Source organism: Diabrotica virgifera, chromosome 1 (assembly GCF_917563875.1).
Source record: "Diabrotica virgifera virgifera chromosome 1, PGI_DIABVI_V3a".
NCBI lineage: Eukaryota > Metazoa > Arthropoda > Insecta > Coleoptera > Chrysomelidae > Diabrotica > Diabrotica virgifera.
The window spans coordinates 231,980,592-231,996,556 of record NC_065443.1 but is presented as its reverse complement, the minus strand read 5'-3'; the positions used below and the strand labels follow the sequence as shown (position 1 = coordinate 231,996,556).

General features: G+C 32.7%; 1 protein-coding gene across 1 annotated transcript in view; it reads right to left on the bottom strand.

Moving 5' to 3' along the window:
• LOC126879064 (uncharacterized) overlaps nt 1-13,063 on the bottom strand; it is a 29,041-nt gene extending 15,978 nt beyond the window's left edge. The window contains exons 1-2 of the mRNA XM_050641957.1: nt 12,882-13,063; nt 7,425-7,754 (exon numbers count right to left, since the gene is read on the bottom strand). Of these exons, the coding sequence (XP_050497914.1) occupies nt 7,425-7,753 (329 nt within the window). The 5' untranslated portion in view covers nt 7,754; nt 12,882-13,063. The remainder of the gene's footprint in view (nt 1-7,424; nt 7,755-12,881) is intronic.
• Between the last annotated feature and the right edge of the window lie 2,902 nt (nt 13,064-15,965).

The window sequence follows — 15,965 nt, the reverse complement described above, 5'->3', positions numbered from 1 at the left end:
TTCTAAAAATATAAACGCTAAATTGAAGTGAAGTGAATACACAACATTACATTAAATACATTACATATTAGTCTAGTAAAATAAAATTACACTACATGTAAATCAAAATGTAAATTCGTACAGGTTGAAACAAATTTTATATCAAAGTTTAGGTGTGTACAGAAGATATTTTCAAGAAAGTATCCAAATCATACAAGGGGATCATTGTTTAAATTATTAAAATGTGGGCATTTTTGCAAAAGAAATCACTTTTTTAACTGCTGAGGTCATTCAATTACTAATGAAGGTATATATGATAGTTTTCTGCAAAGCTGAAGGGTAAATTTTTCACATAAGACTTACTAAATTAAATTTGACCCCCTATTTATTTAAATAATTATACATAAATCTTTAAAAACAAATTTACAAAAAATTATTTTGTGTGTTTTAAATAAGCACTATAAAATATCTTATTTTACAAGAGAAGTTGCGCTATATTATAAGTATTAACCAAAAAAAATTGGTCCAAAAATATTTAATATTTTTTGAGATATTGAATTTATTTATTAAATGTTACTCTATTTTCAATTGCAAAAACGCGGTTGTTGCCAAAGAAATATTCGCCTGTATTAAATCTTATTATTTTTACTTTTATGTATGCTTTCGATAAATGTATTGATAAATTCAAATTTCAATTAAACTTTCCCCTAAAATGGCATTTGAAAATTATTCAAATTTGTTTATAATTTGTTTTTTTTAAATAACGTCGCGAGGATTAAATATTTTGAAATGCCGTTTCGATAATTGGGTTCCTGAGAATTTTTCACTAATTAACAAATTTTTTTGTCTTTTTTTCCTCTTCTTTTTTTTTCTTGGATTTATATTACTACGGGCCCTTTTAGGGTTAAGTTTCATTAGGAATATCGAATCTCTAAGTTGTAGATTCTAGACCTAAAAATATTAAGATTGGTCTAAAATCACTTAAATAAAATGTGGCTACTTACTGAGTTACAGGGTGTTTTATTTAAAAATTTAAAATTTATTTTTACCAAGTACTTTCAAACTATTTGACATATCCTTATCATAGTTGGCAGAAAGTGTGGGTACTATACAGTCAACTAAACTGTGATAAATAAGAGTTTCTAGCTACTACCAGAGGCGTACGACAGGGGATAGTTAATGGTTGACCCTTCCCAAATTCTACGCCACAGGGAATTACTATTTTAGCGAAATTTTTCGATTCTCCAATACTTTCTATGTAAATAATATTCTCTTAACTGGTATCGATTAAGTCATTAGTTTTCGAGATATTGGACGTTAAGAATGAAACGACCATAGTTATTTTGATTCATTCATTCATTCATTTTAAACTTCCAATATCTCTCAAACTGATGACTTTATCGATACCAATAAAGTTATTTACATACAAAGTATTGGAGAATCTAAAAATTTCACTAAAATAGTAGTTCACTCAGTGGCGTAGAATTTGGGAAGGGTCAATAATTCACTATCCCCTGTCGTACGCCTCTGGCACTAGCTAGAAACGTCTATTAATCACAATTTAGTAGGGTGTATAATAGCCACACTTTCTGCCAAGTATGATAAGGATACATCGAATAGCTTTAAAGTGCTTGGTAACAATAATTTTTAAATTTTTAAATAAAACACCCTGTAACTCAGTAAGTAGCCATATTTTATTTAAGAGATTTTAGTTAAATCTTAATATTTTTAGGTCTAGAATCTACAACTCAGATATTCGACATTCTTAATAAAATTTAACCCTAAAAGGGCCCGTAGTAATATAGCTCCAAGAAAAAAAAGAAGAAGAAAAAACGACAAAAAAATTTTGTTAATTAGTAAAAAATTCCCAGGAACCCAACTGTCGAAACGGCATTTCAAAATACTTAATCCCCGCGACGTTATTATAAAAACAAGTTATAAACAAATCTGAATAATTTTCAAATGCAATTTTAGGGGGGAGTTTAATTGAAATTTGAATTTATCAATACATTTATCAAAAATATACATAAAATAAAAATATTGAGATCTTAAGCAGGTGAATATTTCTTTGGCAACAACATTTAATAAACAAATTCAATATCTCAAAAAATATTAAATATTTTTCGACCAATTTTTTTTGCTTAATACTGGTAACATAGCGCAACTTAGTCTGTAAAATAATAGCTATTTGTATAACAAGGGAGGAAAGTGCTACTTTTCCTCCCGAGAATGAAGTTTACTGCCCGACGCGTAGCGGAGGGCAGTAATCATTCAAGGGAGGAAAAGGCACTTTACTCCCATGTTATACATATGGTTTTTCCACCTTCCTCAAATAATAAGTCATTTTTTTATTTTTACTTAATATATTTATGTAACTAACCCACAAAATTTATTAGAACTAAAACCAACGTAGGTACATTATAACTGTCAACTGTCAAATATAAGTCAAATTATTAATGTAAACATTGTTAAATCAGAATAACAATTTACTGTTTTTTACCATTCTGCAAAATACAGAGTGTTTTTAAATAAACGTTAAAATCTATAGATACTTACGTAATAGAAAATAGATATTATACAGGGCGTCAATAAGTTATATTTCATGAATGAAATACCATGACGTCACTTTTACTTTTCCTCCCTAGGGAGGAAAAATATTTTCCTCCCTAGGGAGGAAAAGTACAACTTTGCTCCCTACAATCAGGTCCGGAAAAGTATACTTTCGGTAGAGGTAGGTGGAAAAATATTTTATAGTGCTTATTTAAAACGCTAAAAATAATTATTTGCAAATTTGTTTTTAAAGTTTTATATACAATTATTTAAATAAATAGGGGGTCAAATTTAATTTAGTAAGTCTTTTGTGAAAGATTTACCCTTCAACTTTGCAGAAAACAATCCTGTAGACCTTCATTAATAAGTGAATTACCTCAGCAGTTAAAAAAGTATTTTTTTGCAAAACTGACCCATTTTTAATTATTTAAACAATGATCCCCTTGTATGATTTGGATACTTTCTTGAAAATATCTTTTCTACCCACCTAAACTTTGATAAAATTTGCTTTAACCTGTACGAATTAACATTTTGAGTTTTTTTTTTTATTTTATTAGGCTATATTATGCATACGCCATGTTCTCATATTATTCTTGAAAATAATACATGGTCAATGGTCGTATAAATTAAAAACTGGAAGAAGGAATAGATGATAGTCAGTTTTGGTTCAGAAACGGACTAGGAACCAGAAAGGCGTTATTTTCTTTTAATGTGATAGCTCAAAGATGCATGTTTGTTACGTTGATTTTGAAATGGCATTTGATAAAATAAGACATGAAAAATTAGTCCAAATTTTGTAGAGACAAACAACATAGTCATAAGGTACTTACACGAATAACAACAAACATTTATTGGAATCAAAAAGAAGATATTTTAATAGATAACGAACCCAGTCCAGAATCCAGAAATAGAACTCAGGAAATGAGTTAGGCAGGGATGTATTATGTTTCCATTAGGATTTAATGTATATAGTGAAGCCAGTTTTGAAGAAGCATTACTATCTCAAAGTGAAGTAATAATAATTAACGAAAGACCTACAACAACATAAGATATGCAGATGACACCGTGATCATGGCAAGCTCTGCTTACTACTAAACAAAACAAATAATTTTTGTGAAAATAATGACTAAATAATAATGACTAACTAATACTGACTAAATAATAACTAAGAAAACAAATATACAAACGAATATAAGTTTGGGTACCTAATGTACCGGCAACTCCGCCTAGGACGGTCCCAAGCCCGGCTGAAAAAGGAGGAGGGTTGTGCGTGTGCGTAGGGCTAGCAACCCTACCACGTAAAGAACAGAATCGCTAAAGAAACATCTACTGATGGCCTTGCAAACATGTCGGATAAAACGATGACGAACACAGCGACAAAAATAGACACGAGAAAAATGGATACTAGGGAAACAAAATATATAGAATGTTGGACTGTCCGCACGATGAGAGATATAACAAGAGCACTGCAAATAGCAAGTGAAGTTAAGAGATACAAAATCCAGATCCTAGGGCTAAGTGAAATAAGAACGAATCAAATTATAAGAGTGGTGTAGGATTTATGCTAGATAGAGAAGCTACTGACGCGTTACTAGAATGGGAAGGAATATCAGATAGAATGATCTATGCAAGATTCAATACAAGATTTCAGAACACAACTATAATATATATGTTAATGCCCTCACTAATGAGAAAGAACTACCAACGAAAGAACTTTTCTATGAACAACTACAAGGATAATATGACAAATTACTGAACAAACATAAGAGAAACATCTTCGTACTTATGGGAGACTGGAACGCTAAAATTGGTGAAGCAAATAAAGATAGAGAAGCAGTGATGGGCACAGATGGCATAGGCACAAGAAATGAAAATGGAGAATTATTAATAGATTTCTGTGCCCAGAACGGGTTTGTTATAGGCGGAAGCCTTTTCTCCCATAAGAGAATACACAAATCAACATGGACATCTGACAGAAAGATACAAAATCAGATCATACCTATTTGTATAGCAAAAATATGGAGAAGCTCATTATTAGATGTAAGATCGCAGAGGGGAGCAGATGCATCAACAGATCACACACTAGTACGAGCAAAACTGAAAATCAGTTTAACTGCCAAAAAGAAGCACAAGGATACAATAGGATCAGATACAACACGCAGTGACTTGACAATGAAGAAACTAGTAAAAGATACCAGGAGGAATTCGACAATAATATAGGAAGAAAAGAAGTAGTTAACGAAAATATCGAAGAATCTTGGACAAACTTAAAAACAGCTATCGAAGATACAGCTGAATACATCCTTGTCAAAAAACTCAGAAATAATAAACCATGGATTTCAAAGGATATTTGGTACAAGAGAATTTAAAAAAAATATTAACAACAAAGGAAGATAGAAAAAACGAACTAAAAGAGGAATACAAGAGAAAAGACATCGAAGTCAAGAAGAGTTGAAGAAAAGACAAAAGAACATACTACGATAATTAAGCAACAGAAGCCAAACAAGCTGCGGCAACTAATGATATGAGGAAACATTATGAAAACACAAGTAAACTCGCTAGGGAATGGACGCCACATAACACACATATTAGAGATAAAGATAATCAAATACTAACAGCAGAAAAAGAAATAGCAAGACGATGGATGGAGTATTTCACCGACTTGTTGAACCACAATGTGAATTCAGTAGAAAATATTGAGAAAGAAGAAAACCCGGAACCGTTAGACACTGATGTCTTCAACTTCAGCCGAGAGAAAATAATAGAGAGTATAAAATAACTCAAAAAGGGAAAGGCAGCAGGTCCAGATGATATTGTAGGTGAGCTTTTTAAAGTAAACACTGAACAAATGACACATTTACTGTAGGTATAAACTATTTGAAAATATATGGAATCAAGAGAAAATTCCAAAAGAATAGACAGAAAGCATTATAATCAATACCCGAAAAAAGGCGACACCTCAAAGTGCGAGAACTGGAGACCTATTACCCTCTAATGTGTTGCGAGTAAAATAATGACCTGTATCATGCGTAATAGAATGAAAAATAAAAAAAATAAAAATTTAGACCAAATAAAGCTGGCTTCCGAGCAAATAAGTCATGTATAGACTAGATCTGCACGCTCAGAGTGATCATCGAGCAGTCAGTGGAATGGCAAAGTAAACTATATCTAAACTTCATTGACTTTAGAAAGGCGTTCGATATCCTACCTAGAGAAAAATTGAGGGAAATAGTAGAGAGTTATGAGATACCTGACCAATTCTTAAGAATGATGAAGTTGTTTTATGAAAACACCACAGCAAAAGTATTATACGACGCGAATTTAACAGAACCAATCGCCATTAACAGCGGTGTAAAGCAGGGTTGTATACTGTCTCCCACTCTGTTTATTATTGTCATGGACTGGCTTGTGAGAAAAAGCAGCAACGGTAAAACTGAGATACACTGGAATACCTTTGAACAATTAGACTTAAATACGCAGATGATGTATGCTTACTTTCAGCAAAGAGACAGAGCATGCAGAAAATAGTGAGAAATTAGCCAAAGAAGGTAAAAAGTGGGTATGGAGATAAACATGAATAAAACTGAATTAATGAAGATTAACACACCTAGAGATATGGGAATACAAATAGAAAACTAAGAGCTGAAATAAGTGGAAATAGTTAGTTATCTAGGAAGCATACTGAATACGACAGGAGGAGCAGAGGAGGATATTTAAACACGATTTGGCAAAGCACAGACAGCATACTAAATGTTAAATAATATATAGATATCTAATGAGATAAAACTGGACACCAAAGTAAAAAATCTTCAATAGTACCTAATGTAAAGGCACAAGGTATTATACTGATCACAAACTTGGAGAATAACAAAGCATAACACTGGAAAGATTCAATCCTTCATCAATAAATGCTTACAAAAAATTCTAAGAGTATTTTGGCCCAGCGAATCACAAACTCAGACTTATGGAAAAAATCGAAGCAAGAATAAATACATAAAGAAATAAGAAAGAGAAGATGAAAATGGTTGGGCCATACTCTGCGGAAACCAGACACAGACATAACAAAGCAAGCATTGGAATTACAACCTCCAGGAAAACGGAAACAGGGGAGACCGATAAATACATGGAAGAAAACAATTATTAAAGAAGCAGAAAACGTCGGCCTAACCTGAAAAGAAGTCGGAGAAAAAGCACAAGATTGACAAAAATGGAGAGTGACAGTCGATACCCTATGTTCCAGTGAGAACAAAGAGGATAAGTAAGTAAGTAATATACCGGCAGAAAGGGAAACCTGGGTTTCAGACAATAATGATCAAACAACAGAAATAAGGGCTAGATCAAACAACAGAAAATATGGACTTGAAAGCTAAGCATTGAAGCATGAACACATAAATAAGTTAGTCATTTGAAATTTGGTGTTACATAAGGATACTTAGAATAGAATGGGTATAGAATATAACGAACACGAAAGTATTGCGAGAAATGGGCAAAGAATGCGAAATAATAAACACAATAAAAATATAAAAGTTAAAATATCTGGGACACGTAAGGAGGGGACAGCGATATGAAATGATAAGACTGGCAATACAGGGAAATAAATGAGGAGGAAGAAGTATAGAAAGAAGGAGAATGTCATAATTGAAGAGTTTAAGGGACTGGCGTAAATGCAGTTCTATAAAACTCTTCAGAGCAGCGGTAGATAGAGTAAAGATAGTGATGTTAGTGATGATAGTTCATTTATATTGAATTTCCTGCCAGGAACTTTTGTTACTTTAGAACCACACATTTCCCAATCACTTATGATTAAAAAAAATGAAAAAATAGAAAGGATTATAAATTCATCCGCGGAAACCTTATTTCAACGGCCGAATTTGCTTATTTAATACAATACTCACTTGAGAAAAACTACGTTCTGTGATAGATCAGCATTGGTATAGTACGTTTTAAGAGAAACTTTGGATCCTCCCTCATTAACACGGTGATCGTCGCCATATTTATCAATGAATATTCTGGTCCTGGCAGCAGTAACGCAGTTTTTGGTAATATCGTAATAATCATTTTTCGAGTTGCCGTCAGTATAGAAACATTCTACCACTTCAATTTGAGATGATGGTACTGTTCTATAAATAAATGATAACTTTCTTGATACTTCCGGACTCGAACACTTTTGGGCGAAAGAGATTTGCCAGGTATAGAAAAGCAGAAGAAATAGAAGCGATCTCATCCTAAAATTAAAAGTGCAGTTAATACAATTATCTGTCAATTTTTATTGGGTGTTAACTTTGCTACAAAACCAGGAACTATATTAAAATAGTTGGGCTCTACAGTCACCTACTTTAATTACTTTATGGCAACAAGCTGAAAATGCGAGCATTTTCTTCATCATAACGAAAACTTTTGCTCGGTGTACACGACAACGATTTATCGTAGCGATGTTACTGTGCAGTTCGTTGGTGCAGTTTTATCGAACGTGTGGACGCAAATCGACGCATATTTTTGATTTGCTGGAAACGAATAGTAGACAGGAACATTTATTCGATAAATCGTTGTCGATCGCGGCTGCACAGTTTTATCGTAGTCTGTAGACGGAAGTTGGGGCGAGTTGGGGCAATCATTTAGTTCGTTCTCAAGTGTTTCGATTTTGATTGATTGATTGATTGATTTATTTAATCATCATCATCATCAGTAGCTCGACAACCCTTTTTGGGTCCTGGCTTGTTCTAGGATTTTTCGCCATTCTGTTCTGTTCCTTGCTTTGTTCTTCCAGTGGGTAATCTCAAGTATTTTCAGATCTTGTTCCACTTGTTCCTTGTATCTAAGTTTGGGTCTTCCCTTTGACCTTCTCCCTACTGGTGTTTGCTTCATTATATGTTTTGGTGTTTCGGTCTCCAACATTCGTTCAACATGGCCCGTCCAGCGCAGACGTCCGATCTTTATGGATGTTATGACGTCGGGTTCGTTGTGTGCTGCGTATAGTTCAAAATTATATCTTCTGCGCCATACGTCATTTTCTTTCACCCCCTTATATATGTGTCTAAGGATTTTTCGTTCAAACGTACCTAATAAGTTCTCGTCGCTTTTCGACAGTGTCCATGTCTCTGATCCATATATAAGAACCGGTTTTATCAGGGTTTTGTATATTTTGCATTTGGTTTTTATCGTGATGTTGTTAGATCTTAGATGTTTAATGAGTCCATTATATGTTTTATTAGCAATATGTATTCTTCTCTTAACTTCTTCGCTGACATTATTATCTGCGGTAACTAGTGAACCTAGATATGTAAAAATTTTTACGCTTTCGATGTTATAGTCTCCTATAGTCAGATTCTGTAGGTTTCTTTGGCCTGTCGATTTGCTGGCCTTCATGTATTTGGTTTTTATTTCCAACGTGGATTGTATCTGTTAGTGCGTTTTGAATTCGAACCCTGCTTTGTACTTTAAGTGTTTCTTTTATTATAGCAATGAGACGAGTTGGAATATTAAACTCTTTCAGGGCGTTGATCAGAAATTCTCGATGAATACTATCATAGGCACTCTCAAAGTCAATGAAGAGATGATGTGTTTCTATATTAAATTCACTAGTCTTTTCCAAGATTTGTCTCAAAACGAAGATCTGATCTATTGTGGACTTCTGCCTGCAGAAACCACATTGATATCCCCAACTATTTGTTCCGCATATGGTCTCAATCGCTCATACACAATATTTGACAGTATTTTATATGCCACAGTCAGTAGCGTTATTGCCCGGTAGTTTTTACATTGAAGCTGATCTCCCTTTTTATGTAGTGGAATTATTACTCCGGTATTCCAGTCTTGTGTCCATACTCCGATTTATTTAACTACTTTACAAAAAATACAAATCGCTCATCCGGAAGAAAAGTGACACAACTCAAAAATGCATAAATCTAGTTATCTTGTTAAATTGACTCCAAATATCCTATACTTTTATCAGGAAAAATGTCACATATATGTTTACTTCCAACTTTGAAAGATAGCGGAAGTGTCATTATTCCTTTGGCGATAAAATGAGTACTTTTATTCCGGAACAATGAAACTTTTCAGTTATGCTCTGACATTCGACGTGAACTTATCGTTATTTAACACAAAAACCCTTGTATTTCGAGAAGTGTTCTAGGTATTTTTCGTTAATTTAAAAAAAAGTTACCAATATTTTAAAAGAATGGTGACATAACTCAAAATTTTTTCTTTTTTTCTTTGTTAAATCAGATATCGTAGTATTTATGGATTTTCCTCATATGTACACAATTATTAGAAACATTTACTTAGGCCGTCCGCACTTGGGTCGATTGAAGACACTTCTCGAATTTCGCTCGTCTTGTGCGAACCCTGCTGCACAAGCAATTGCTGTCTGCACACTAGTCGATTCAGTAATAATAAATAATAAATGTTAAAAACAATTTTTTTGAGCTCTTATTGGGACCGTGCAAGTTCGGCAAAGCGACACCTATTTCTACGCTCTGTAACTTTATTCGCACTTTTAATTATATTGGCCAATTATATTAGTCCTGGTTACTGGATAATTGTCAAGGCCGTAGTCCAAAAAAATAATCTCTTCTTCTTCTTCTTCTTGTAATAGGACTATGTCCTGTTTCTTCTGTTACAGTCTTTGCTGCGATCCGGAGCTCCAACTCTCGTACCATCGTTTTTTGGGTCTTCCTATAGGTCGCTTGGTGTTGGGCTTCTGTGTTTTCGCCCAATGCGCCATACGTTCAGGGTCCATCCGATCTACGCGGTCCCTCCACATGCGTCGTCGCGCTCTTGTCCATCTCACTACGTCCTGAACGCCTAGCTCTCTCAATGTGTCTTCGTTTCGTACTCTATCTCTGAGTGTGATACCTCTTATGGATCTTAGGGTTTTCATCTCTGTTGTTCTCATTATCTGTTTGGTCTTTGTTGTCTCGGCCCTTGTCTCAGCTGCGTATGTCAGTACGGGTCTAACACATGTCTTATAAATGCGGACTTTGCTTTCGGTGCTCATATATTTATTCCGCCAGATTATATCCCTCAGGAAACCAGATATTCTCGCTGCTTTCATTGCCTGCTGTTTTGATTCTTGCCACAGATGCCTGTCGCTAGATATTTCCACACCTAAGTATCTGCAATCCATTACCTGTTCGATTATATGGTCGTCCACTACTAACTTACATCTAATTGGGTTCCTGGATATTACCATCGATTGGGTTTTCTCTTTGGATAGTGTCAGGTTATACTTTTCGGCGGTTATTTTGAATTTTTGTAGTAGGCGTTGTAAGTCATCTTCGTTTTCGGCTATTAAGATTGCATCATCTGCGTAGCAAAGTATTCTCATGGTTCGGTTACCAATTTTGTATCCCTGATTCATTATGTTAACACTACCTATAACTTCATCCATTAGTAAATTAAATAGGCATGGACTGAGGCTGTCCCCTTGTCTAATGCCTGCATTGATTTTGATTTCTTCCGTGAGCCCGTGTGTGGTTTTAATTCGTGTTTTGTTGGATCTATTGAGCTCTTTGATTATGTGTCTATACCTCTGACCTATGTTTTTCTTTTCAAGGATAGTGAGCACGTCCTTTAATCGTACTCTGTCGAATGCTTGTTTCAGATCTACAAAGCATGTGAACATGGGCTTGTCGAATTCTATTGATTTCTCAACTAATTGTCGCATTATGAAAATAGCGTCTATTGTAGATCTGTTTGGGCGAAAACCCTGTTGTTCTTCCGATACACCGGCTTTCTTATATATTTTTTGGGATAGAATTTTTGTCAATAGTTTTGATGAACTAATCAGTTTATCCACTTCTGGACTTATTTTCTCACCCCCGAAAAGAGGTGAAATTCACCCCCAGGGTAAAGCACACATCGGCACAATATCACTTGTTTTGTCAAAAAAATAATAAGAAGAAAAAATAAGATTCAGGTTATGTTATTAAAACGTAAACAATTGTATATAGTAAATAAAATTAGTTATTAAAATGCAGTACTGCAAGCAAAATACAATTAATTAAATTTACCTTTATATAATAATTGCATATCATATCAATATTGTGGAGCAACATAAAATTTTTCTTCTTCAATGACAGTAGATATGAAATGTACGTCAATTTGACAATTTCAATTGACAATATGAATTATTTAAGAAAGTTGCAATATTTCTCCGCTATTCGCGCACGATCGTTTCTCAATTCCCTTCCAAGTACTTGCACACCGCGAATACAGTATGTCTGCTTAACATGCAACCTATTGGAAACTTTTTTATTACCAATTTCACGAAAAAAAGTTATTCTTCATAAAATGCTCTGCATGGTATAAAATCTAAGATTCAACCATTAGATATCAAATGTTGTCAATTTTATACGAGGTATGTCAAAAAATACGAATTTCGTTCAAGGTTAAAGTACCTCTATATTTCATAATATCGGAAATTGTTATTATAAAAAGTTGTTCGAAATTAACAACTATGTTTGAATATAACTTAGTTGTAATTAATTATAATTAATCTTATAGTTGAAATATTGTGAACTATAAAAGTATTTTATTCTTGAGGGAAATTCGTAGTTTTTAATTTAAAATTATTGCGTCTTAGATTTTAGACCATGCAGAGTTTTTATATCGAATAACTTTTTTTCGTAAAATTAATAATAAAATAGTCATTATCATTGTAATAATATGATTATGGGTATCCGTAATTTAAATAAAAAATGAAAAAAAAAATTTTCATTTAGAAAAATATAGTTGCGTAATAAAACATAGTAGAATTCTAAACAACTTTTCACAATAACAATTTTCAATATTCTGAAATATAAAGGTACTTTACACTTGAGCGAAATTCATATTTTTTTGACATACCTCATATAAATCTGATGATTCTATCTTAGATTTTGGACCATGTAGACCATTTTATGAACAATAACTTTTTTTTGTAAAATTGATAATAAAAAAGTTTCCCATATTCCCATATGGTTTCAAGTTACGCCGGTATACTCTAGTCTATTGTATAAGAGCTAAAAAAATTTTCTTTCGAATTTTTCAATTGTAGATAACGTTAGAGTCGGATGCAGGATAGTCAAAAAAAATAGACACATTTTTGATTAAGGTAAAATGATAAATTCATGGATATTTTAAAATTGTTTATGCAACAGAGTTTTTATTGTTTAAACAATTAATAAATAATTAGCAGCCTAATCTGTGAGTAGAACTTTTACTCTAACATATTTATAAACCTACAAAAAAGATTTAAGAAAAATATAAGCTTATTTGATTTTTTCCTAAATAACGCAAGTTTTCAATCTACATTGACTCCCCTAATAATAAAAAGATTTATATCAAAATAATATTCAGAGTTTACATACCTTTACTGCTTGTCCAACCACCAAATACACAATAAACACAAAAATGAGCTCTTTTTTAAGCAGATATTTATTTAAAATAATTAACCACTTATCGTCTCACACGTCACGCAAATGATACTTTAACATTCATCCTAAGGAACCTAACGTAAAAATTCTGCATGGCGGAAATCCCCGTTAGCTGTAAATATAACAAAGACAACAACAGATAACATTGCTGGATAAACTGAATTTTATTGGTTAATTTTGATGAAAATATTTTTATTTATAAAAAGATTATTATAAATAGAATGCGATTAAAGAGGTCTGTATAAGAATTCGATTAATTTGTCATCAGATTATTTTTTGTAATTTCCTAATTAGTTCACATACTGTAAGTCAGCGATACGCAACCTTTTTTTCACTGGGCCACATAGTAGCTATTGCCACAGCTTGCGGGCCGCAATCTAGGTGAAGTAATACAGTGTGATACAAATGGAAGGAATAAATTCGTTATTTCGTAAATTGGCAACTATAAGGAAAATCCTGAAACAGGTCGATTTTTTATTTTTAAATTATGATTTTTTGACATATATGTTATACTAGTGACGTCATCCATCTGAGTGTATGACGTAATCGTTGATTTTTTTAAATAAGAATAGGATTCGTGTGCTAGCCCATTTGAGAGGTTATTCAAGGCTCTATTCAGCAATTTAAACACTTTTTGCTTATTTCATTTTTGAATATGAAGATTCGGACAGGTATGACCAAGCAAACAACGTGAAGAGCAAATAAGCGCAACTTTTGAGAGTTTTATAGTTATTCGGTACTAATTTCCACAATTCTCAATATTGATTTGCGTCTCTTTTTCTTTAAAAATTGCCTCCAGATTTGTATAATCTTTAAAATCAATTAGTTCACCTGACAACTTTCCGCTATTAAATCCCAATGCCGCAAGTTGTGGAGTAGCGGCTACCTAAGTGCCAGGGATTTTCCACTAATAGAAGACATTTCCTAATTTTTTGCAAATCATTAAATCTTTCCTGAAATTCATCGCTTAAGAAAACTAAGTAATTAGAAATAGTAACAAAGTTTTCTGAAGATACATCAATTCCATCTTGTTGACCTTTTACCAATGTCTAAAAGTTATACAGATTTTTTATATTAATTTCCTCGATGTACCTACATCTTTAGTTTGTCCTAGAAATCAAATACTTTATCCTTCAACTGCGAAATAATTTTATGTTTACCTTTTAATTTGCAAACGACGATTAAGTTCGCCAAGCTTTCCTGTTATGTCGCAAATAAATGCTAAAAGCCACCACCAACTATCTTACTCAAGTTCAAAATAATTTGATCGTTTACAGGGCCTATAAGTTAGCCTTCGGGCCACATAAAAAACGCAAGAGGGCCGCATGCGGCCCGCGGGCCGCAGGTTGAGTATCACTGCTGTAAGTCACCGCTCGTGGTGTCTACAACATTTCTACCATTCGATATGTCGCGCAGAAACACCTCGTATAAAATTCTGACGATTGTTGCATCTTAGATTTTATACGATGAAAAGCATTTTATGAAGAATAACTTTTTTTCGTCAAACTGATAATAAAAAAGTTATCAGTAGGTTCCAAGTTACGCAGACAGTATAAGAGCTCAAAAAAAATTATTAACATTTATTATTTTTTACGCTTTTTATAGTGCGGCAGATTCGTGCAAATATTATAAGAATTGCACATTTAATGACACAAGCATATAATTTGATCCACATATACTTCACATATAAAGGTTCAAATTTAGATATGAGGCCATCTCAGATTTTGCCTTTTACAAATGGCGGTCATTTAAATTGGGCGATTATACATATGTGACTAATAGCACGATATCTTTTGAATGAAAAGTCCGATTTCAACCAAATTTGGTACATATTATGTTCTTTTTGTGATTTACAAGATATATGTCGTAAACTGGAAGAATCGGTTTACCAGAAGTTGTGTTTTTCCTGGTTTTTTATGTAAAACTATTTTATATTATGTAAATAATTTATTTTCAATTTTTTCACCCTGTATATATTAATTTTTCAAAATGGTAATACCACCATTAAAAAGAGCGTAAGAATATATTTTAGGAAATATTTTGAACTTTTTAGTTATGTTAATTACCATTTAATAAATGCATAACGTATCTTCACATATACCTATGTGTGGCAGATTCGTGCAAATATTATATGAATTATTGTGAATTTAAAGGTTGAAGCAAATAATTTGGACCACATATAACACACATACAAAAGTTCAAATTTAGATATGAGGCCATCTTAGATTTTGCCTTCTACAAAAATGGTGAGCATTCAAAATGGCGGCTATACATTTGTTACTAATAGCACGATAACTTTTAAACGAAAAGTCCGATTTCAGCCTTTGGCATCAAGGTTCTTTTTTTGATGAATAAGGTCGAGGTATTGAACCGGAAGAATCGGTTTACCAGAAGTTGTGTATTTACTGTTTTTTATGTAAAAATATGTTGTTCTTTTTTTTAATTCTTTCACCCTGTATATATTAATTTTTCACAAAGGTAATACCCCCATTAAAAAGAGTGTAAAAATATTTTTTATGAAAGATTTTGAACTTTTTAGTTATGTTAATTACCATTTAATAAATACATAACGTATTTTCACATGTACCTTTTTTATAAAAGACCAAATCTGAGATGGCCTCATATCTAAATTTGAATCTTTGTATGTGTAGTGTGTGTGGTCCAAATTATATGCTATTACCATTAAATGCACAATAATTCTTATATTATTTGCACGAATCTGCCGCACATAAGTTCATAGGTGCATGTGAAGATACGTTATGCATTTATTAATTGGTATATAACATAAATAAACTAAAATAACTAAAGAGTTCAAAATATTTCCTAAAAAATATTTTACGCTCTTTTCAACGCCGGTATCAACTTTTTGAAAAATTAATATGTACACGGAGAAAGAATTGGTAAAAAACAACATGTTTTTACATAAAAATCAGGAAAAACACAACTTCTGGTAAATCGATTCTTCCGGTTCAAAACCTTGGTCTTACACATCAAAAGAAGAACCTATATACCAAATTT